This window comes from Bos taurus, chromosome 21 (assembly GCF_002263795.3).
Source record: "Bos taurus isolate L1 Dominette 01449 registration number 42190680 breed Hereford chromosome 21, ARS-UCD2.0, whole genome shotgun sequence".
Lineage (NCBI taxonomy): Eukaryota > Metazoa > Chordata > Mammalia > Artiodactyla > Bovidae > Bos > Bos taurus.
Window position 1 is genome coordinate 36,854,400 of NC_037348.1, and position 25,213 is coordinate 36,879,612.

Here is a 25,213-nt window from a genome sequence, read left to right on the forward strand (position 1 = left end):
TAGTTCAGTGAGTTAGGGAACTAAGAGGATTCCAATCAACTTTAAAGGAGCTAGATAACTTCAAGAGTAGCAAAATGCTGAAAAATAGAAAATAAAGTGTACAGATTATCCTGTCAAGAAATGGGATGGTTATGGAAAGTAGAGAGAGGCAGAAACCATAAGGTTATTATCATTATCAAAGAAAGGATTCAGTCTTTTGTAATTTAAGATAAATAAGAAAGATATATATTTCTAAAGCAAGGAGAAACTACTGAAAAATTAAAAGATTGGAAAAAAAGATGATAAAACAAGAGTCTTAAAAAGGAAAAAAGAAACAAGATAAATGATAGCCTCAAAAGAGGAAGAGGAAATTCCCTCTCTAGAGATCTAGGCAATGGCTCAGAGGGTAAAGCGTCTGTCTGCAATGCAGGAGACCAGGGTTTGATTCCTGGGTCAGGAAGATCCCCCCTGGAGAAGGAAATGGCAACCCACTCCAGTTCTATTGCCTGGAAAATCCCACGGACGGAGGAGCCTGGTAGGCTACAGTCCATGGGGTCGCAAAGAGTTGGACACGACTGAGCAACTTCACCTTTAACTTTCAAAGTTGAAATTACAGAATAATCTGAAGTATGAAAGAAGTTGATAGAGGTCCTTGAATAAGATCTAAGTAAACTAGGAAGCACAATCACTTAAGAAAGTATGAAGGTATTGGGGTGAGTTTCTAGGTTGACAATGACCAAAAAAAAGTTAAAAAAGTAGGCACAGGATAAAAAACTAAATAGAGATAAACAAAAGGATAATAACAATAAGAGCTGGTTCAATTTGGAAATATATGTTAAACTGAGTAGCAAAATCAGCTGGCCCAATTTTAGTCTTTTATCTAGGGATATTCAGCAAGCCCAGAGCAAAAGTATTAATACATAAAGTGGATGATAATAAAAGCAAGAGGCTGAACTATATCAGATCTTACATTTATATTTTAAATACAGTTCAAGAAAACAAAGATAACACAGTTTTAAAGTCTTTCAAAAACAGAAATTGCTATCATAAAATCGGAAAAAGTAAAACTCTAAAGATATGATTAATGTATAACAGAACAGACTGTCATTTATTCTTAATTTAAAATCATTTAATTCTATTTGTTTCAGCATGTATCCTTCTCTTTAACAGGGTCTCAATGTAAACAATGGTACAGCGAACAGCTTTGGTTTCCAGCTTTGAACAGAGCCACATAAATTAGTAAATTAGTAGTCATTTAAACTAAAACCAAAAAATATTTTGAGAAAATAGTTAATAACTTCAAATTTTAAAACTACTCCAAACATAATGGCTTTTTATATTTAAAAATCTTAACTATATTATCAAATCTGTTCTAGGTAAATTAATAATTCTCTAAAAGCTGTATACATCCACTATCATGTAGGAGTTTTGGTCACTGATGTAGGTTTGAATATGTAGTAACAGGAGATTTAGAAACTCCTTTAAACATGTTGTATATAATCCAATTTTAAGATAAAAATCCAATTTACTTGACAGACTAAATGGCCCTACACAACCAAGCTTTCACCTAAATCTCCAAATTTATACCTTATCATTAAGAAGAGCTTTGACCTGAAATATATTTGTATCCTCTGCACACAGTAAAATGCCAGGTATATAATCCGTCTTTAATAAATACTTGCTAATTACATACATGGGTAACTATGTATTTGCAAAACTGGAGATCCTTACCTTACTTAACACTAAACTTAAAGAAAAACATGAAAAATTACTCATCAAGAAACATGTTAAAATTCCAATTTGTGTTTCTTACTTACATATAACTTTTATTAAATATGACCATAGTCTAAATGTTTTAACTGCTTATGTAGATAAATCTTAAAGCTATAAGAATGAAGATTAAAAGCATAATTTGAGCATGCTAAAATCAAACCCATAATAACATTTTCAAAATAAAACTTTAATACAAGAAACTTTAAAAATACGCCAGATATGGGAAAAAAATACCTTCATTCAAAGGAATTTTTTTGTCATAATATTATATGGTAAAAAGACTATGGGCTCTGGAGTCAGATAAACCTGTATAAAATCTGTCCATCAGCCATCTGAAAATAGTACAATACAGATTCTTCCAAAATAATATGTATGAATGATATGGAAACCCAAACCTCACATAAATGAGCACTAATACAAAGGGATGATTTAATATTAAGCAGATCAGAGTAAAATATTTTAAGTCACAAACTTTAAGCCATAATCTTGAACCAGAAAATTAAATTTAAATGTTAAAGTTTAAAATGAAACCAAATACAAATCCACATATTCTTATCCCTGTAATCCAGGAAACCACAACTACCACAATTTTCCCTTTTTACACCACAGTGACTAAACAAACTTCCTCTACTGTATCATTTATATATTGAGATGTATAGAGCTTTATTTTGTCTTATTCTCATAGATTATTTCCAGAGATTGTCAGTAAGACATACTAATAAAATGCGTGACTAGAAAGGAAGTCAAATTATTATGTAATTATTTGATTAAAAACATTATATTGGCTCTATAAAAACTCAATTATTTTATTCTGTTAAATAATACAATTTCCATTAATAACTGAGTATAGAATAAAAGGAAAATAGTAAAAATTAACTCCGTCTAGTCAAGGCTATGGCTTTTCCAGTGGTCATGTATGGATGTGAGAGTTGGACTATAAAGAAAACTGAGCGCCAAAGAAATGATGCTTTTGAACTGTGGTGTTGGAGAAGACTCTTGAGAGTCCCCTGGACTGCAAGGAGATCCAACCAGTCCATCCTAAGGGAAATCAGTCCTGGGTGTTCATTGGAAAGACTGATGTTAAAGCTGAAACTCCAGTATTTTGGCCACCTGATGCAAAGAATTGACTCATTTGAAAAGACCTGATGCTGGGAAAGATTGAAGGCAGGAGGAGAAGGGGACAACAGAGGATGAGATGGTTAGATGGCATCACCAGCTCGATGGACATGAGTTTGGGTAAACTCCGGGAGTTGGTGATGGGCAGGGAGGCCTGGTGTGCTGCGGTTCATGCGGTTGCAGAGTCGGATACGACTGAGCAAATGAACTGAACTGAACTGATTTAGAGAAATGAAATTCACTAACTAGACTAAGTTTTCATGGACTATAAAATTGAGAAGATTCATAGTTGATAAGTATAAAAGCATCTCAAAATATTTTATAGGAAAGTATTTACCATTTGGATAATTTTGAGGTATGCAATTTCTTTAATGCATAGTCCTTGAAAAAGATCAAGTCTTGATTTAACAAAATTTTCCAAATTGGTCAGTGTATATATATTTATCATTTATGTGTACATACCACCTAACATGATTTACATTTTAAGCTAATTGTGTCCTCAAGGATAAATGGATTTCATTTTGGTATAACCCAATGAACCAGTATTATTTAAAATTTTATTAACCTTACTGCTTTATATTTATTCTTTAAAAATCAATTCTTGCAGGTACAAAAATATTTATCCTACTCTAATGAATACACTGATATTCCTTAGGGTACAGACTGCTTGCTACAAGAATTCCCTATAACATAAAATTAAACATGAATCTAGCTTTCCCAGTGCTTTACCTTTTGAAATTATAACTTGGGGGCTCAACCTAGTCAGTACAGTAACTAGGACAGAGTACTTTCTGCCATTTTCCCAAAAGAGTTTTAACATACTGAATTCATAGCCAACCACCTTTAGTTAATTCTTTTCTTGACTAAGCAGAGCAAAACGAACGGTTTCAACATTTACTTTTGCTTTCAATATTTGCTTTCAGCTTTCATTTAAGGTGCATATCTTAAAAACAATCAGAATCATGACAAATTAGATGTAAAATCTGACTGAAAAGAGAGAAGGTAAGGATGCCTTCAAGATTTCTGGCCTTACAAAACTGGAAGGATGAAGCTGTAATTAAAATGAAGCCTGTGTGAGAAGTAGATTTTGAGACCAGAAACATTAGAATATATAAAATCATATCTAATTCTAACATACTTATTAGACATACGTGTGATATGAAGTGGGAAGGTGCATCATTAGTCTAGAGTCCAGATGAAAGATCCAGATTGGATATAAATATTTGGTAGTCATCAAAGAACATATGGTTATTTGAAATCATGACACTGACTAAGATCACCAAGGGAGTAACAATGTAAAGAAAAAAGGAAAGAGTGGTCCGAGGACTGAGCTCAGAGAAATGAGAAGACACCAACAAAGGAAACTCAAGGCTGCAATCGCTAGGTAGATGTAAGCTGGATGAAGAAAGAAGTTTTTCAAAGCCGCAGTGATCACTATGTCAAATGCTACATACAGACTGTATATAAAGATAAGAACTGAGAATTGACCACTAAATTATCATCATTAAAGTCACCAGTAACCCTGACAACAACAGTTTTCCTGGAAGGATGGGGTCAAAATCCTAATTAAAATAGTTTTTAAAGAAAAATGGGAGGAGAGAAACTGGAGACAGCACAACTATGGACAGGTAGTTTGAAGCATTTTACTGTTAATGGCCTGGTAACCAGAACAGGCAGTGTGATTAAGAGAATATGCCCTTTTTTTAACACTGGAGAAATAACAGTATGTTTGTAGGTTGAGAAAAAAGAATAGACTAGGAGAGGATTTTATCAGATAACCCAGGAAAGAAGAAACAATCTCTAAAAAATGTCTTGAGTACCCCAGAAGGCATGGAATCTAGAATAAAAGTAAAGGATTGGCCTTTCCTAGGGGCAGGGACAGTTTATCAGAATAAGAGAAAATATAGACCATATAGGTACTGAAGTAGTTAGGTTGCTAGATCTAATGGTGGAAGCTTGTGAAATTTTGTTCAGTTACTTTTTTCATCAGTGAAATAGGAGGGTAAAATCATCAATCTAGTATGACAGGATATTCTGTAACTGATACTTAAATTCATCATATATTGTGGGGCCTCTTGCCTTAGTTACCAAAAAAAGTTAAAATGTTACACGAAAGAAGGAAGTTGGGATTATTTCCAGCATTCACAGCCTATTTCAAATTGCTCTATTTCTCAAAACCATACCCTAATATAAACAGAGATAACCCTTAGTGATCTCTACCCTAGGCAAATACACGTTCCTCTTTTGTAAACTGTCAGCTTTCAATATTACTCTCATTTCAATTTGACGACTTCATTGTCATTGTACACATTCTAAGTATCCTAAATAAACATACTGCTCTAAAGATTTGGCCCATAATATTCAATAATTCTGGAATTAAAATTATCTTTTGCAAAAAGTTTCTCATTTCATTTTTTACTATAGCATTTAGTATTTTTATATATTCAAAGGTGTAACATTCTAAATACAAAACTGAATTTACTCAATACCATAATAAACATTCACTAATATTTTATATTTTCTATAAAGCAATCCCCAAATCAATATGATTTATTTATTGTCCTCAAAGGAGCATTCACACAAAACAAAATCATATATATTGTTTTTGTTTTCATAGTATTAGATAAACTTAAAATATTTAATATGTATATAATATTTAAGATGTAAGGATACTGAATACAGCATTAAGCTTATACACTAGTTATAATAAAATATAGGCAAATAATAAAAAAGAATTTTACCATAATGCCAACGAAGAATTTTTGTGATGACTCACAGAAAATACGAATACTTGTTAAGAAATGTAAAGCAATAAATCGTGACCCCTAAAAGACACTCTTCATAACACTGCATTAGTAAATTTTCTTAGATCTTTCATGGAAGTTGCATGAACTAAAATTCTTAAGGTCTTCACAGAAGCAATTGAAAATTTAAGCTAAAAAACAAGCCTTATGAATCATCATGTATATCATTAAATATCTAGTTTTATCATTCTATACACTATGACTTTTTTTCTGACTAATAGGAAAAGAATTTTCAGAAATCTTAGTATCCTAAAAAAGATCATGAAAGTAAGTATTAAATATCCTACATGCCACCTGATTTATTCCCATTGAAGCTCTGATCAATATTTTTAATGTACAATGAAGAAAGAGGGACTAACCAATTACGTTAACTTTTAAGAGTCTTAATACAAATAAGCCCACATGCTGCAGATGAGATTTAATCTAGTTAAATATTATAAAATCATGCCCCTAGTTTTTATCCCAACTATATGGGTGAAAAACAAACAAACAAAGCTCTGCATATATTCAGGGGTATGACAGAACATATTTTTAGGCTATGCAAGTAAAAATATCCACATAGGTGAGACTGGAAGGCCACCGTAGAAACTTCATAAGTCCATTAACCAAAAGAAGCAATTTGTTGAAAACTTATTTCAAATTTTAACAACAAATATCATTTGTAATTATCTACTAAAAATATGGACCTATATAAAAAGGCATTTGTAAAATCTGAAAGAATACATACCAAATTATTTATATTAATTATCCTAAAAGATGAGGAGAGGCTAACTAGCTTTCTTTGTATTACCTGCATTTTTATAACAATTAGTTATTAAGAGAAAAAAACAATCTTGAAAAAATCCTTAGAGCAAGCTTTCCTTTTTACTACCCCATTAATATAATTTGTTTTACATTAGAGTCTCTGCTTTAAACATAGTATTATTAAATGTAACAAATATGAGAAGAAGGAGATGAAAAAAGATAAGTCATAAAATGCTTATTATATGTTAGGTATTATGTAAAATGGTTTTATATTTTTCCCTAATATCTTATATCTATACAAGAGGAACTAATCACACACAGATGAGAAAATCAGAGGTCCAAGAAGATTAAAAGATTTGACTAAAATCATACTAGTTAAGTGGCAGAGCTTGGATTCAAACTCTGCTCTGTCTGACATCACATGTTGTCTAGGAGTCTTGTATTCCATCTTATATCCCCAGAAAACACTAAAAAGTACTGATATGGCTTGACAATTCCTTAATAAACTCTACTGTATAATATCAAAGCATATTATCTTCATAAAAACTTTGATTATAGTAAGCACTATCATAGGGATTTGACTAGACCTTACTAACCGTAAGACTACAGTTTAACAAATCTCTAGAGCAGTGGTCATATATGATATAAAATCTGAAAGGCAAATCGTACAATGCTAAACAGAACAACCAAATGATTTCATGTAAATAACTTCATAGACAAGGCAAAAATTCAAACTCTTTTAATGTCTAACAGCAATATAAAGATGGGAAACATACAGACGACATCAAGGTCTATGTTTACAGAGGTCTGGTCAGAACAGAAAACGTGTTTTATGTCTCTATTTTGCTTAATTATTACAGTTGTGCTTTCAATTGTAAAACTGAAATCTGAAGGATTTCCAGATGAAGAAGGGGAATTACCAATCCATAAAAAATATCTATTTCTCAGTGCCAGGTCAAATGTGGCAATTTGGTAAACCTTACCTAAATTTTGAATACTATGTTTTTGAACTCAAATTAATAAGCAGTCTGATGCAGAGTGTTATAGAATAACAGTAAACAAATAGGTTCATCATTTTTAACTTTCTATATGACAAATCATTTTAACCTTCACTATCTTATTTTCCTCAACTATAAAACAGATATAAAAAATTCCTGGCTACACTGATACTTAAGTATAGTGATGTAACATCTAATTACGTCATGATTAGTAAAATACTTTTATGTACTACTTACTTATAATAAGTTTTAGTTATACAGTTTTAGACTTTTAAAAACAGGACTATGACTTTTCCCAGTAATGGTCACAGAGATAGTTTAAATACGTACATAAAAGAATTCACTTTACAATGTATCTTGTAAAGTTAAAAAAAAAAAAAAAGAATTCAGAGCCTGGCCCTTTAAAAGATACTGAAATTACTAAATGTTATTTGAAACAATTCCTAAACATAAAATATCTTCAAAATTTTCCTCAAACAGAATTGTATTTGTTCTGCATATTTTTAGTCAAAAAATGTACACAGTCCTTAATTATTTATTTATCCCTTTCATTTACCTAAATTATCTCCCTCACATTGTAGAGTTTCTACTTATTTTCAATGCAGTCTGCTGAAGCATTTGAAAGGTTTTCAGAAATTTTTTGATAAAAGCAGTATTTTTAAAAATTCAAAAATAATTGTTCAAGAAACCTGAAATATGATTTTATAGTTGAGTATTGTATCATAAAAGGGCAATGTGTATTGAAGTTCTCTTTAAATGGTTTTATAAATGGTATACAGACATAGAAGCTCCATGCTTTTTCTATTAATATCTATACATTTCCTAAAAATAAAAATACCATTTTCAGTTCTTAATTATTTATTTTACTAAATCAGTTTTGGCTATATCAAATATATTAGCATTATTATTCCTTAACAAAAATACAATATATGTAACTACTATTCACATTCATAGTCATCTGTCAAACTGCATGCTGCTTACTTGCAGATCTCATTAATTTTCACAAACTCCAGAGAATAAGTTAGCTACTAAGAGAGATCCCAAGTAGATCATTTTAATGGCGAAAAGATTTTTTTGCAAAGGCTGAAAACAAGAATTTACAAAGTAAAGGGTCTGTCAGCATTCTAAGCCCACCAGCGAAAGACTGTAAAATAAAAGTAGCAGTCTTCCACTGTAAAATTACTAATTTTAGTAATACAGTACATTAAACATGCCATTTGAGATATATGCCAACGTAAACTGCCACATATGGCATATCTAGCTTATTATCACAGTTTGTGTTTTCACATCTAGAGTCATTCTAGTTTTTAAACAAGATGTCAAATATACCAGTGTAGCTAAAAATATGATAAAGCTTTCAAAGGAACATACCTTTCTTTAAACAGAATAGGTACGTACTTCAGAAGAAAGAATGTCAAACATTACTGTAATGAAACATGGCTGGAAATTTTCTTTTAAAATATATGTGTAAATGTAAAATAGAGGATCATCTTAAAGGCAGAATTCACGAGATATTAAATTTAATGTGACAATTCACATACCCAAAGTTTCTTCACAAACTTTCTCAGAGAGAATTGCATTGATTCTGCAATGTATGCAGTCATCTTACCTACATTATCTATCCCTTAAAGAATAAGTTATGTTACCATATCATGATATGTATATCAATTTGAAGGCAATGAGACACTGCTTATGCTTCCTTTTTATACTGAAATCAATCTTGAGTTACACAACTGGTATTATTGAATTATGAACAGCACTTAAATAAAGATTACACAGTGAATATTTTTGTTTCAAATTCCCATCTGGTGCTTAATGTCATTTCAGCTGTTCAATTTTTTAATGTTTCTCTACACAACTAGCCAATAATTCCACAAATAAGTATAAATGCTAGAGAAATTTTAATCCCATTTTCCAAATGTAAAACAGTGCCATATTTTTCACAATCACTTTTTAAACTCATCTGGAGTTGATAGATTATCAATTAAGACTGATTCTTATATGAAATAAACATCAATGATAGAGAATCCTGCTGAATCTCAATAATCAATTGAAATTCCAAACAAAATAATTACACAACAGAGAATCAACTAACAATGAGTAAGGAGCTTCAGTTTTTTCACTGACATAACACACACCAATGTCTATCACATACCAAAACTTCAGTGTTTGAACACTACCAAAAATTAAAATTCGCACATTAAAAATGCATACGTTGTACAAATCACTAATTTTCATCAAATTAAAAATAAATGTTCATATACCAAGAGAGCTAGAAACTAGGCCTACATATTCATATAATTTAAGGAAGGTGAAAATTTTTATCAGCTATATGATTCTAAATAGCTATTAATCAAAGGCAAACTAGTAAAAAAAAACCACTTGAGTCACTAACTTTAAATGCACCTGTGTAGCCAACAGGTTACATAAATGTGAATGAATGTGAAAAACCAATTTCTATCTCCAGAGCTTTCCTGAATACAGCAAAACATTCCTCACTGACATTTTTCATCACTGGGTCCCACACCTTTTTCTTCTACCCTCAGAGCACATAGTTGCTTAACAAAAGATAGCTTCTGTATTTCCTAAATTTCTTTTCTGTATCACTAGTTGCCTCACCCTTCCCTTGCTCCTCTTAGTCTTCTCTTTAATTCTACGTATAAAGCTGAGGAAGCCTCTCTAGTCTACTACCCTGCTTTCAGATAACTAAGGCAATCCTTCCGCCACCATGCAAATATCACTATTCACATTTATAGAAATATTATATTTTAATTATAGTACTCTGTCATTCATTTTAAAAACGTAATAGATGTATTTTTTCTTTCAAATATTTCTTGCTAATGAATGTCCCCAAAATGAATATTCTTCAATCACACTTTTCTCTTTTACATTTGTAATACATTTTTTATCTGTACTATTAATGACAGTATCTCCCTATTCCCACTCTTTCCCCACAGCAATATCTACTTTTTATCCCAGTAATATCAAATAACTTTTGGATCCCTGAATATACGAGGGGTATTTTTCATAATTTCGTCACTATGTATACAGTCTCTGCTTCAAGTGACCTTCCACTCCTGTCTACCAGGCAAATTAAAATTCAACCTTCAAAACTTTGTCAGCTCCTGTTTGAAGTCTTTTCCGAAGTATACCCTCTTCTCTCAAGATCTTGCCACTGACAGAGGCAGTTTCCACTTCCAGACATAATTCTATCATTATACAATTATCAATTTTCATTATAACCAGATATTTATCTTTATTGTTTCTTATCACCCCCTGCTTGACAGTAAGATCTTCAGAGAATTGTGTATTTAGTCCCAACCCCAGAGGGAACACATAAATGTCCACCAGAAAGTTAAAATCTGGCCATAGTGGCAGACAATGCAGGGGAAGCAGTCAAATAAAGAAACACTTAAGAGTTATTGTAATCCATTACTCTTCATGAATTTTTTTAAAATAAACTGAATTTATAAATATGTGGGAAGATCCCCTGGAGGAAGGCATGGCAACCCACTCCAGTATTCTTGCCTGGAGAATCCCATGCACAGAGAAGCCTGGTGGGTTATAGTCCACAGGGTTGCAAAGAGTCATACACAACTGAAGCAACTTAGCACACACACATGCAATGGGCTAAGCATGAAACAAAATATATTTATCTATTAAATCTTAGAAGTTTCACTGGTTTACTGTAGTAAAAATGAAACAATCTATTATTATGAGATGAACACTAATACTTCATACCTCTCTAAATTCTGTTTAAGAAAGCATTTAAAAGACTTTGAAGAAAACCATATTCAATAACTTTCCTAAAATTTTAATTTCAAATAAAGTATACAAGTTAGTCAAACTCAAAACGTATAAATTCCAATCTACTACAACAGTTGGTATGCTTTTCTCATGAGTAAAAATTTTAGTCCAGCTTCTAAAAGCTGTAATATATTTATACCTTTACTTCTCCACTACAGGGGGGAGGAAGAGATATTAAAATATATTAAAACAAAAATTTACTAATCCTATTTTTAATAATGTAATCTTAATTTAGTGGTTAGTAATCTTTGATTTTCAAGGTATCTTAAGAAAAGTGATCAGTAGATTATTCCTTACTACATAGGTAGCCATGTGGCAAAGTATGATGTAATATAACTCTGACATCTTGTACACAGGTACTTTTTATTATTTTATTAATAAATAAATGTTAGTTAAGCTCGTGTTTCTTAAGACAGTATTTTAAAATTAATCTTCATATGGGAGATGGCTTTGAAGTACTGTAATATTGGCTTTCACTTTTCTTTACAGAAGACAACATGCTAAATAGAAAATGAAATTCTACTCTTCTTTCTTAAGACCTAGTCCATATTTATCTTAACATGTCTATAGCCATTTCTTAACTGATTGATTTTTGAACTCATTTCTTATCCAACATCAGATTTTCCTCACACAGATACTCACCCCTAAGAAACTATAAACACAATAAACAACTAAAGATGAACTGCCTTCTACATCCATTGTATTGATACTATCCCATTAAACTAGAAATATAATGAAAAACTGAAGGTTGCTTCTATATCCACAACACTCACAGATGAAGCCTCAGACTAGTCATTCATTCAATCACACATTGATTTATATTTCAAATGCCACAGATGTTTAAAGCACTGAGTTACATGCTGAACATATAGCAAGCATGTAGGATGACAAATTTTTTCATATCAATGAAGCTTAATGCTGCTGCTGCTGCTGCTACTACATCGCTTTAGTTGTGTCTGACTCTGTGCGACCCCATAGACGGCAGCCCACCAGGCTTCCCGTCCCTGGGATTCTCCAGGCAAGAACACTGGAGTGGGTTGCCATTTCCTTCTCCAATACATGAAAGTGAAAAGTGAAAGTGAAGTTGCTTAGTCATGTCCGACTCTAGCGACCCCATGGACTGCAGCCTACCAGGCTCCTCCGTCCATGGCATTTTCCAGGCAAGAGTACTGGAGTGGGGTGCCATTGCCTTCTCCGAGCTTAATGCTAGTAGTCTACTAAAGTAAGTAAAGACTATGACAAAATTTTTTGTTTTAATTTAAATCCATGAAGGAAAAATACCTTCAAAATCACATTAAGTAACTTCTGTGATTATGTTAGAAAGTAGTGCTTAAGCCTATAATGAAATGCAAAGAGCATCAGAATTCTAATTAACCAAGAAGTGGACCAATTTAATGAAATGGGTAGACAAAAAAAAAAATAATTATGTTTTAAAATTAATAACTACTTTATTATGTATCTTACTTTTACTTAGATTACCTTAAAATTAGCCTCATGTTTATTTCTTAATCATAATACTCTGTCCTTTTAAAACCAACTGTTATGACTACCTAGCCAAATATGCAATACTGAAGGAAATTTTGTAAGTCAAAAATATGGAAAATATATATATATATATATCCTTGAAAGCAGAATCTGACTTAGAAAGTCTTTATTTTTTTTAGCAAAGCCAATACTCAGTTTAACCAAAAGTGAAGAAATTAAAAAGTTGAGCTGAGGAACAAAGGAAGGGGGAAAATAAGAAGAAAAGAAGGAAAAGAAAGGACTTTGCAAATGAAAGAAAGCAACAAAAGTTGTAGAAATCAAATCATCCTGAATACTGTCACTTTCAAGCAATACAATTTTGAAAATACAGAAAATGACCAGTTTATATTCCAGGCAATATAATCTATCAGATCATTTGTTTTTTAATATATGGTAAAGAGGACCTGTCTTTGGCCTTAGAGTATACCAAATCAAAATCAACAACAATTACTGTAAAATAACTACTGTGCTTTCAACTTAGTATAAAAAAGTGGGAGTGGGGAGTGTATTTATTTTAAAACTAGGTGAGAGAAATGATGACATATCCTCAGAGAGTTATATTCAAAAAGAGGAGGGAAAAAAACGGGGGAAAGCAAAATGAGAATAAACTACCTACTAAAACTGTACCACAAATTCAAAATCGCATTTAAAAGTTGAGGACAATTATTGGCCTATATCACTCTTTGTATCTTGGTTTTCTCAACTATTAAATGAAGATTCTGGAAAAGATCACACTTAAGTGCCATTTCTTTCATCTAGTTTCACAATTCTATAATTTTTCCAATTCCTTTAAATGAAAAAATAAAAAGCCTCTTGGATACTCCTAAGCCCCTTCAATATTCACTAAGTCACTGCCAGAAGATGCCATATAATATTAAAAAAAAAAAAAAGTAAGCAAAACCTAAGGAGACAGTAACAATTAAGAACAACATTTTAGGATGATGCAAAACATACCCATAGTCCTTTACAAAGAAAAGATGCTTTGTAATAATTTTAATTCATAATAACCAAAGGACACCTGGACTCCTAGGAAGTATCTATAAATACACACAATAATTAATAAGAGAAAAACTTCCGGACAGATTTCATAGTGAAGAATGAAACTAGACTTTTTTAAAAAGTACTTTCCTGGCTTAAAAAATTAACTAGTCTTAGAAAAATAAAAACACAGGATTTATACAAAGAATAAAACTATGTGTGTAAGTGAACAGTCTCCAAGTATAGGCTCAATTGTGCCCAACACATACTCCTTCAAAAACAAGTATTTCAAAAATGAACATAACCAAAATTGAAAAGCTGCAGTTAATCAAAAACATTTAGCAACATAGAACAAAAATATATACCGAATTCTCTACTATTCTGTGTTAATAAAGTGCACTACCCCATTCCTTCTATTCTATCTTTCTAATTACTAAATCTTAAAGTCACTGCCCTATCTAAGTACTAGGACAGCAAATTATTAACAATTTAAATGAAGGCAACTTTCTTCAACAATGATTTCCAAAAATTCAGTCAACACAGTATTATTTATTATACCTTAGAAGAAACGCAGAATTTGAAGTCTTATTTAATTAATAAGTTCATTATGGGAAAATTTATCCTACAAATGAACTATGGGCCCTTCAATGTGTAACTGTTTTCAAAAATCGTTAAAAAAGAAAAGTTACTCTTCAAAGTTTCAAAAAGTATGCCAAGCATCACAAGAAAAGTAAGAAACACCACAGTCTGAAACTTAAACATTACTGAGTTCAGAATAAAGTTCACTGGATATTGAAAATATACTGAACATCAGTAAGACATAAAACAGGACTTGAAATAAGAAAAAAATAATTTTAAAAGTATCAATTATTAAATGAGTATAAGAATAATTTAAAAAATGTTTTATTTTCCACACCAAATAATCTTACCTGAATCATTTTGCTGTTAAAAAACTCAAGATACTGATTTCATTTTTCATCTGGTCCTGTCAACGATGCTATGACAGGCCCTGCAGGAAGCAGCAAAAGATGAATGATGGAGTGTAGATATTATGTATTTTCATGATCAAGTATGTCATGGAAAAGGATATCCATATCATGGTTTGAAACTTAGCAATGTTGAAAATATCTCAAAAAGTTTGCTTGTGTACATAATATTCTTTTTTTCTACTTTGTAGTCTTAAAATGTTTATTCTTATTAAATATCAAAACATCTTACATGTGAAATTTTAAAGAATATATTGATGAGAATTAATAAAATAACATTCCACAATATAAAAAATAAAAAATTTTGATTAAAAAGTAAAATATGTTTAAAAGTGGAAAAATGAAACTCTCCAATTCTAGAGACTATTATTTTAATCGTATTTCCCACAATTACTATAATTACTAATAAATTACCAATTCTTCATAACCAAATTAAGATAAAATTTAAAAGTTCTTTTTTCTTACAGACAGTAACTTCAGAATCAAATAGTTACTGGCCACTCTCATAAAAATTCCTTCAAGATAAGTAAAGGGGTTCCAAAAATTTGCAAACTCCAAAACTTAATTACTCTTGAGTAATTGACAAGTTAAGAGCCAATGGATACCAAAAAATTTAACTTAGTGAGACTAACAAAAAGTCAAAATAATGAAACTGCTTCACAAAGAATCCAAATGACATTTCAAAATTCTGAATTATTTTAAAATGGTATAGCACTTTGCCAGATTTAAGAACTGTTTTCTGTGCAAAGGCCAACTGATAAACAGGACTGTGATGAAATATCTAACTAATGCAAATACTATTAGAACATACAGGAAACTTCTGTACGTGTCATAGAAGCATACTGTCAATATTTCAAATAGATCAAGAAACTGAAAACAAAAGAAATGAATGACAGACTTTTAAAAAGTTTTTATTATAATCAACTTTTAATTTACTTATAATAAATTGTGGTCAAAAACCATTTCAACAGCACTCCTATGTTAAGCTAAAGCATCCTAAAAACATTTTTAACATACTATTCCTGTCTTGTTTATTGGAGCACATCAAAACACTCAGCAAAGTCTGTTTGTCAAAGTCCCTAACATGCTAAAAAGATACTACTTAATTTTAAATAGGTTCTTTCTCTTATAAAATAAACAAATGTTAATTTAGGATAATAATTTTAAAAGAACTCCAATGTACTTCCACTTACTTCCATTCACTTATGATTTGAAAATATACCTGTGGAACAAGTAATTTTAAATAAATTTTAACTTAAGGTTATTTGATTTTTATTTCTACACCTAAAGTCCCCCTCTCCTTTTTATGTAGATTCTATCAGATTCATGGAAATCATTTTAGCTGCAAATATATCCACATAAAAAATGGAAAAGTTGATAACGTATCTTTAAAGAACAGGATGAAGAAATTTCACCAACCCAAGCATCAAAAGCACTGAAAAGCACTGCTTCATTTCTTGCATGTTACGGTTCATACCATGCCACTTCAGTCTCTGAGGGTCAGGTTAATTAAGCTCCATAGCAGCTGCAGTGCAATGTGAGACACACACTGCAGCAGTTCCCACCAGTCCAGTCCAATTACCTGTAGTATTCCAGCACTGGACAAGTGACAACCAACCTCTTCTCTCTAGTCACTTGCTCCCACTGGTCTACTGATAAATGTTAGAACAAACTAACCTCTTTTTGGAAAAGACTGCAAAGCTGAATGCACCTGCTGCAGGCTGCAATGATGAGTCCCAGAGAGATGTTTGTCAGTCAGATCTCTGCAGATGTTGTTTAACTTTATGCTAGAGCTGCATCCAAAGATGGAAATGAGATGGCAATCAAGCACAAGTCTCCCACCCTCATCCCCCCCAATTTTATTCTGAAAAGCTGCACTTGCTCATAAAAGTTATCCTTTAAAATACAGCTCCACTAAACTGGAAATAACTGAGACTAAACTCTGTGGCAAAAACATATATGTACCAATAAATGGTGCTGGGAAAACTGGACAGCTACATGTAAAAGAATGAAATTAGAACACTTCCTAACACCATACACAAAGATAAATTCAAAATGAATTAAAGACCTAAATGTAAGACCAGAAACTATAAAACTCTTAGAGGCAGAACACTTGATGACATAAATCAAAGCAAGATCCTCTATGACCCACCTCCTAGAGTAAGGGAAATAAAAACAAAAGTAAACAAGTGGGACCTGATTAAACTTAAATATATACACATTATATATATATATACGTGTATATATATATAGTATGAAATTTTAGTTAACAAGTGGCATAACTGTGTTCAGCAAATGTTACTTACAATATTTAAGAGAAAAATTAATTATTTTAAGCCAGAGCAAAACAAAACAAAAGAACAGAACTATAAAAAGACATGTTTCTAACTGGTGGTTTATAGCTTGGTTTTTAGTGATACCACACACTCCTTAGAATTCCCAAGACACAGATCGTTTTTCCTTGTTGTATATTACATGAAACATCTTCAATACACAAATATTGAACTATTTTACCAATTGTGTTCATTATTTTTAGACTATTTTGAAATCCTTTGGGGGTGATATTTGCAAGGCAATTTTGCTAGACGTACTGTATCACTTTACAATGTCAAAAATTTTAAATGAACTATTTTCCCAAAATCTAGAAGGCTTCAAATAGCAAAATTCAAAGTGACGTCGTGCTATAATAATTCATGAAAACAATGACTCTATAAATTAATGATGTTCCATAACCTACTAAATTGATAATAGAAGATATAATAACATCAGTGTGAAATTTTAAAAAGAATCAAATTAAATGAACAGCTAACATTTTTAATGCTGATTCAATCTTTCTAAAATATTTCATACCACAAAACATTTGCTTTCATGAGTTAAGTATAAAAATTATATCTTTCAGAAACTACAATTTTAATACAGATGTGCTATGCCACTAACATTCCTTTATATGTTGTTTTCCTATTACTCAAAATGAGAAATAACATCTTAAAAATACAACAAATTTTCAGACAGATATTAATGTATAAGTGAAAGCTTATGGTTCCTTCTACAACTGAGGATATAGAGATAAAATATTAAAAAAAACCCACAACGATTAGTAGTATGACAAATACAAATATCACAACTTTAAAGGAAAAAAACGTTATGTGTTAGCAACTCTTTGACAATACTAAAACCAAAACAGCACAATTGATAGCTATCGTTATTAAACTCAACAATACTGCAAATTATACTTTATTTTCTTCTTATAATTATATTTACCTGCTAATTTTGCCTTAAAATATATGCCAATAAATTTCTAAGATGCTTTGCAACTTAGATCAAAGAAAAGAGTATAGACTGCAACTTTCAGAGGCTATAACAAAAGTATTCATTCATCTTGTACTACTAATACAATAATACTCTTCCTTCAACAATGTAAACAAAATAAGTGATCTATTTTAAACTTCACAAACTCCTCTTATTTCTAAAAGAATGATCATTCTTACACAATCCCAGTCCTAAAGGTTAAATTGGCCAGTGAATGTTCCCCCTGTCAAAATTAAGGCAATGTGGGGTTATTTCCTTCACTAAAAGAAAATTTCACTTACATTCTGCTTTTTCTTGATTTTTAAAGATTTTACATATAAATGGTTTGTGATGTTTTAAATAAGCACCACCCAAGTTGGACTGAGATAAAATTACGATGCAATAAAATCTAGGGATAATGAGTTCAAGTTTTAAAGGACCAAAAAAAGTAAGTAATTTATATTAAAGGTGATCCAGTTTTATAACCACATTTATGAAAACAGTTTAAAACACACACACACAAACACACACACAAATATATGCTAAGATTATAAGAGAATTCCTGTTTGATATAATGAATATCTCGGGTCATAGAATAAGTAAACTATGAAGTATTCTAAAATCTTGAAAATGTTTATTTTACATACCCTATATTATTCCCAAAGAATAATATATTTAATAAACTTTTCCAATTATCTGCCTGAATCATTCATTAAATAATTTTAACTGATAAAATCAATCTACTTATTAACAAAATCTAAACAATCACATCTTCAGATATCAAATAAAGGAATAAAATAATACCATCCTATGACCATCCTGAAAATGCATACAGTAATTTATTTCCCAAAATGAGAAAGCTGTTTTTTATTAAAAGGTAATAACTTTGAGTAACCTAATTATAAAAAGGATATATAAATAAGTCAAATTAGGTTGCTTTAAACAAGAAAGAATAAAAGATATATTCACAAATCACAGGTTATAAGTTAGTATTTTGTAAGATTTAGATTTTTAGAAATAGATAAATGAATTGCACAGCACTGCAAAAAGTCAAATGAATCTTTTTTCCGATTACAGTAACTGATAAATGTACTTTACAATTCTTATCATACAATTCCCCCAAATATTTAATATATGGCCATGCTAAAATACACAATGCAATATACGGTTCTATAAATTCCAAATTCATACCAATTAAAGTACAAAAATGTTTTCTTCATCTCAACTATAAATATAAAAAAATCAAAAAACAAGGTTGCTTAAGATATTTTAAAGATATAACCAGAGGGCGAAAGAAAGTAAAACAAATATCATAAATATGAGATTATACTGGCTATAGTAAAAACAATGCACATATCATTTGAGTTGAAATTTAATAAAACATCACCAAAGTGTGTCTGTACCCTGCAATATACACCCTGAAGAAAGTTATTCTCAAATGCACCAGTATTCTGACTAAAGCTTCCAAAAACAATTACGTTGTTTTAAAACTTAGGTAATTTGAGAAAATTCATTAAGTTACACAACTGAAGCATACTTTTCCCCAAATACTCTGTCTTACAAATATGAAATAGAAAAATGCTCCATGAAATAAACATTAGGCACATTCATTCTAATGGAATGTAGAGTCATATGTACATATATGAAACACACAAAAAAGGGCATCTCATAAATCATAGTTTTATAATTTAGTTCATTTGAGAAGAGTAAGCTAAGTATCCACGAAGTATATCTGAGTAACCCAAGTTGAAAGTAGCTCAGAGGCTGCTATGTTGAAGAACACTAGGACTTTTTATAATTCCACAGGCTTATGGTCAAGTATGAACAGAAAGACTACTAAAATTAAAGTCTATCAGAAGAAGAGAGATGTATCTATCTGTGCAGGTAATAACCTAGTTAAAACCATATTTAAATACAAAGTGCTCAGGGTTATGAAAGCTTCTTATAAATTACAGGGTTTTATTTTATCCTTAAAATTGTTTCCATAGTTTGTGATTGGTTTCCACCTGTTACAGGCAGAATATAAGTCTTCTTTTATCCAGACATTTCAACTCACATTTGATCAGGTTACGTCACTACACACACAAAATTTTCTTTAACACATTCCAGTTTTCCATTTTTTCCAATGGATATTCTTGCTCTATATAAATAACATGCCTCAGAACTATAAATGATATAAGCAATTTCAATGTAATAAGAAAAAATGCACAACTATGTGGACTAAAAACAAAAGATCTAATTCCAGTTGTACCGTTCCCAACCCACTAAAAATAAACTATATTCAAATGAAAAGGCATTTAATTTACTATTTGGAATATCCTTGATAAACACCAATTTTCTGTAACATCTCTGCACATCTGATACCACCTCATGTATAATGCAAAAAAAGCTATTTCATTTTCATCTATTGACAGTGAATTTAATTTACTATTGCAGCTCTTTTCCTAGAACTATAACGTTATTAATTCCGCAATCAAGCTCTTTTGAATGCTTTTATTTGTACCAAGGGTTTTCACAATTCCACATTGATTTTTTCCATCATAACATACCTTTTAAACTTAAGAATGTGAATATGTTAGCAAACTTTCCTAATGCATAAGGAAAGTTTCAGAGACAAGGAAAGCCATCTACAAAACTACACTCACAGAAAATAAACTTTTGAGGGACATCATATTTAAGAGACTACACCTTAGTTTAGCAAGTGTAATGTTTACCAAATATAGTACATTTAATTTAAATAACTAAAGGATAGTTCCAATCAATCTAAAACCTTCTTATATAGTATAATGGTCCATTTTCTACAACCAAGCAATTGGCCTCCAAATGTTTTGCTTACATTCATGCCAGATGTCTTTGCTGTACTAAAGAACTCTTACTGAATTAGATCACTGAAAGCAAATCAGCTTTTATTTCCCACCAAGAAAAAAAAAAAATAAGCAGCATTGGTCCCCTCAGCACTGAACAAATATTTTTATGGTCATAAAGATGAAATAATCAAAAAACATGGCAGAAACTGCATGAAGGTAAACACAAATAATGTTTTATCTAGGAGATAACTATTCAATTACGGAGATTTTCCAATTAAACTTAAAATCCATATATTAAGTAGAAAATGACTTTTAAAAAGATAAATACTCAGAACTCTGTAACAGTTAAAATTTTAAAAAACACACTGAAAAGTACAAAAAAAAAAATTATACCACCTAGGAAACTTGCCATATTCCACTGGGTTACAGTACCTACAGTACTACACAAACTGTTAACATATTTTGATCAAACACAGCTTTTAAATAACACAAATTTTGAAGCATGGTTCTACTTCTCATATAATAATATATTTCCTAGTCACAATTAAATAAAAACACAATATTTTAAAAATCTGAAGAGGAAGCACTTGTCCTCTTTACTCCAGGGCCAACAAACAAAGCAATGAAGCAGAAAGAGGTACATAATGGATTTAGAAAGTAAATGGTCCATTCTTTTAAGAAGCCTTTCTATCCCCTCTTCTGAATTCACTCTAGACTAATTGTCATTACAATTATGTCTGAAAACTCCAGAAGAACCCTATTTCCTGATGCCAGCTGTCCAGGTTTCTATCTTTAAATTTTAGTTTCTTTTTTTTTTTTTTCCTAATCAGAAAGAAGTAGTTAGAAATACCCAGGAAGATTCATCTCGAAATTGGTCTACATCAGAGACGGAATATCGATTATAGAAACCAAAGGTAATCAAGAGTGAAAATATTTCTAAAATTATTCCACAAATACTCTAATACATCAAATATCTAAATAAAGTCCACACTATTAAGAATTCTTTCAATACAGCACACAACACAGGTAGATCTTTTTTTTTCCTTTCCTTGGGTATTTATCAAACAATCTCTTCATCATTGCACCTACCTGGGTAAAAATCTTTGGACTTAGACAGCTTGATGGTGGCTCCAGTTTCTTTTTGCAATTGAACAATTGTCTGTCCTCCCTTTCCAATTATAGATCCAGCAGCATAACTAGGTATGAGAACCTTTAGAAAATATTGGCCGTCTTCTGAAAAATGCAAAGAAATACACTCCGTTAAAACAATAATTTTAAACTTTGTACCCTCCCTCCACCCTCAAGAGAGAAAAACAGCGATTAAACCACTGGGCATATAGCTGCAGGAAATATGGGGTTAAATTGTTTTTATAAAGAACAAAAATAAGCCAATTACACTGAAAAATAAATAAATACGAAATGTTTCCCATTCTGTAGAATTTATACTTTTTCTAACTTGGAATTAAAAATCTAAACATGTTCTATTATTTTGCAACACTGTAGAAACTGATGACTAAATTCCAGTTGTTATTCCAAACATGGAAGTCTTCCAATTCTATCTGTGGTTACTATGGTAAAACAAAACGAACTGACCCTTCAACAAAACTTCAGAGATTTATACCATGACAAACCTTCACTTAACATATTGCAAAATAAATAAATAAAAGGACGGTAAATAGTGATGAGCTATATATATTTGACACGAGCAAACACACAAGCACTACAATTAGCCATTGCCTGTATCCTACTTAAAGTATGCAAAACAACCATTCTCCTACCAAATAATCCACCCAAACTGTAGGGTGTATTCCAAGCCTTCAATAAGTGCCAGAAAATAACTCAAAGTGATGTGGACTGGTAAATCTAACTAATCCTGGAGTATTTCTTTAGCACTCCTTAGTCTACTATGATCTCGTTTAAGCTCATTAATTAAAGGACCTTAAGAAGAATTTTGCCAATACTAAAAAGCTTAGGAGTCATTTACATCAAATACACTTAAAAGTGACCAGATAATGTTCCTTCTCCAAAAGAATCACAATTATTAAAACGGAGGGGGTGGATGAACCAAAAAAGACTGAAATGAAATGTTTTAGAAAATAAAGCCAACTCCCTAAACTTTAATTTCCGTCAAACTGGTGGTGTCTTAAATAGGAAACACCCCGGTAAATCCAGCTTCCTTATGTGAACATTAACGTTCCAAATTTTTCGGGTGTGCCATTCGCAAGACCCCCATCCGGCTCTAAAGTACATGCTGTAGATAAATTCACCTCTGCCTCGATGCATTGGGTGCATTGTTAAGATGACTCCAGTGCCAATGAAGAAGCGGTACCGGTCCCGTTATAACTCATCTTCCCGGGAAGCGCAGGATGTTAACTAACAAGTCACAGTACGAGACACCCCCACCCTCGTATGCACACCCCTGAAGACAAATCAAAGAGATTTTTGCACCGACAGTATAAGTGCGGTAAGAGCATGCACTCTTCAAGATTTTGCATACTACTTGTGGCCCAAACCAAGGGGATGAAGAGAGCAAAACTCTCCGGTGCCCCAGTCATTCGCTCTCCGCTACCCAAGTGCCATTTATTTATTTATTTTATCCGACTGTTAAATGCAGCGCGCATCTTCGGGCGGCCATCACCTCGCTCGGGGTCATCCTCTTCCTCCTTAACGGACCCCCTTGCCCAGGTCTAGGATATTTAAACGGTCAGCCTTTCGACCGATTAAAGGGAAAGATAGGTCTATTCCGAAAAAACCGGTCGCCATTTTGATGAATGATAAAACACAGAAATGGAAATGTATCGGGACCGGCGAGGTGCGGGGCAGGTGCAGGGGAGGGGGCGCGAGGCAGGGCGCGGGAGCCGCCGGGTTCGGGCTGGAGGTGTCCGGGCCGCGGGAGGGAGGGAGGGCGGCGGGAGGCAGGGAAGCAGGGGCGGGCGGCGGGGGATGGGGCCAGCGGGGAGGTGGAAGCGATACCCACCGCCCGTATTGGTCCTCTTGGTGCTGCCGGCTTCAGGGGGGGCTTCCAGCGGCCTTTTCCGCGAGTCCGGCGGGTCCAGGTCTATGGGAACCCCAGTGTGGGTCCCGTTCTGCTGGATGGGAGCTGCCGCCATCATGTTTGCAGTTCCTGCCGCTTCTACGGGGAGAAGGTTCTCCCTTTTGTTTTGGCTTTTTCTTTTTTTTGTTGTTTTTTTTGCTTTTTTCTTTTTTTTTGCTTTTGGGGTTTCTTAAGGTTGTTTTGTTTTTGTTTTTGTTTTTTTTTAATCGGATCAATAGAAATCTCTTTAAGAAAAAAAAAGCAATGTTGCTGGTTTGTTCTCACTGGGGAGGGGGCAGGGCTGAAGAGCAGCTGCAGTGCAGTGTCAGAAAGGAGACAGGGGAATGGAGGGGGTGTGAGAGACGGAGGGAGAAAGAAGGAGAAGAAAGGAGAGAGGGGGAGAGAGTGGAGAAAGGAGAGGGGCGAGTGAATGAGCGGGAGGAGGGGAGCGGGGAGGACGGGCTGAGGGAGTGGGAGAGCGAGAGGGCTGGCGGGGCGCGGGGAGAAGCCGAGGAGGAGGGGAGAGCGAGGGAAAGAGTGAATGAGCAGGAGGAGGGGAAGGAGGTGGATGAGGAGAGAGGAGCGAGCGGCGGAGGAGGGCAAGAGCCGGGAAGGAGCGCGGCGGTCCCGGCGCCGCGCTAGCGCTGCGCTCGCTCCCGCTGCTGGTGCTGCCGCCGCCGCCGCTGCCGGAGCGGTTCTGCCGTTGCCTGGGCTGCTCGGCGCTGCTGCTGCTGCTGCTGCTGCTGCTGCTGCCGCCCGGTCTCGCTCATTATTTCTCCCGCTTGTGGGGGGGGGGGGGAGGGGGGAGGCTGGCGGGGAAGGAGGGGGATGGCTGAGAGGGGAGGGTAGTGAGGGGTTGAGTTCGCAGACTCCCACACACTTCGCGCTCCGGTCCCTGCCTCTCAGCAGCGCCGCCGCCGCCGCCTCCCTACGCCGAAGCCTCAGCCTGCGGGGGCGGGGGGGGGGAGGCGCGCCTGAGGGGGAAAGAGTGTGCGTGTCTGCGCGGGAGTGAGAGCGCGCGCCGGCTGAGAGCGTGCGCGGGGGCGCGCGCCGGCGGCGGGGGCGGGGCCGGGGGCCGGGGCGCTCTTGTGGGAAGGGAGGGGTGAAAGGTCGCGGGTCCCCGGCAACACGGCTCAGGCAAACGTAAGCCGCTTGTCGCAGAAACCGAGGGGGTCCAAGAAACGCGCTAGGCTGGAAGGCGGGAAGCAAACGTTACTGACAGCCATGCCAGCCAGTAGTATGGAAACGTGAGAAAGGCTCTTCAGGCCCCTTCCCAATCAGGAAACTTGGGTATGAGAGGGAGTGAAGGGGTGGGGTGGGATCTCGGTCCAGCCGGGACTGGAGAGGCGACAATTTTGGCTAGACTGAGAAGGAC

General features: G+C 33.6%; 1 protein-coding gene across 8 annotated transcripts in view; it reads right to left on the minus strand.

Annotated features, from left to right (window-relative positions):
- NOVA1 (NOVA alternative splicing regulator 1) overlaps positions 1-24,743 on the minus strand; it is a 167,039-nt gene extending 142,296 nt beyond the window's left edge. For 2 of the 8 annotated variants that reach the window (XM_059879113.1, XM_059879110.1), the window contains exon 1: positions 14,653-15,625. Coding sequence is in view for 4 of the 8 variants with exons in the window: in NM_001101150.2 (NP_001094620.2) it covers positions 21,894-22,037; positions 23,782-23,917 (280 nt within the window). In the remaining 4 variants the exon portion in view is untranslated. Of the gene's footprint in view, positions 1-14,652; positions 15,626-16,386; positions 16,503-21,893; positions 22,038-23,071; positions 23,677-23,781 lie in introns of those variants that run through there. The other 6 variants (XM_059879112.1, NM_001101150.2, XM_059879106.1 and 3 more) reach the window with 6 other exon arrangements.
- Positions 24,744-25,213: the final 470 nt, after the last annotated feature.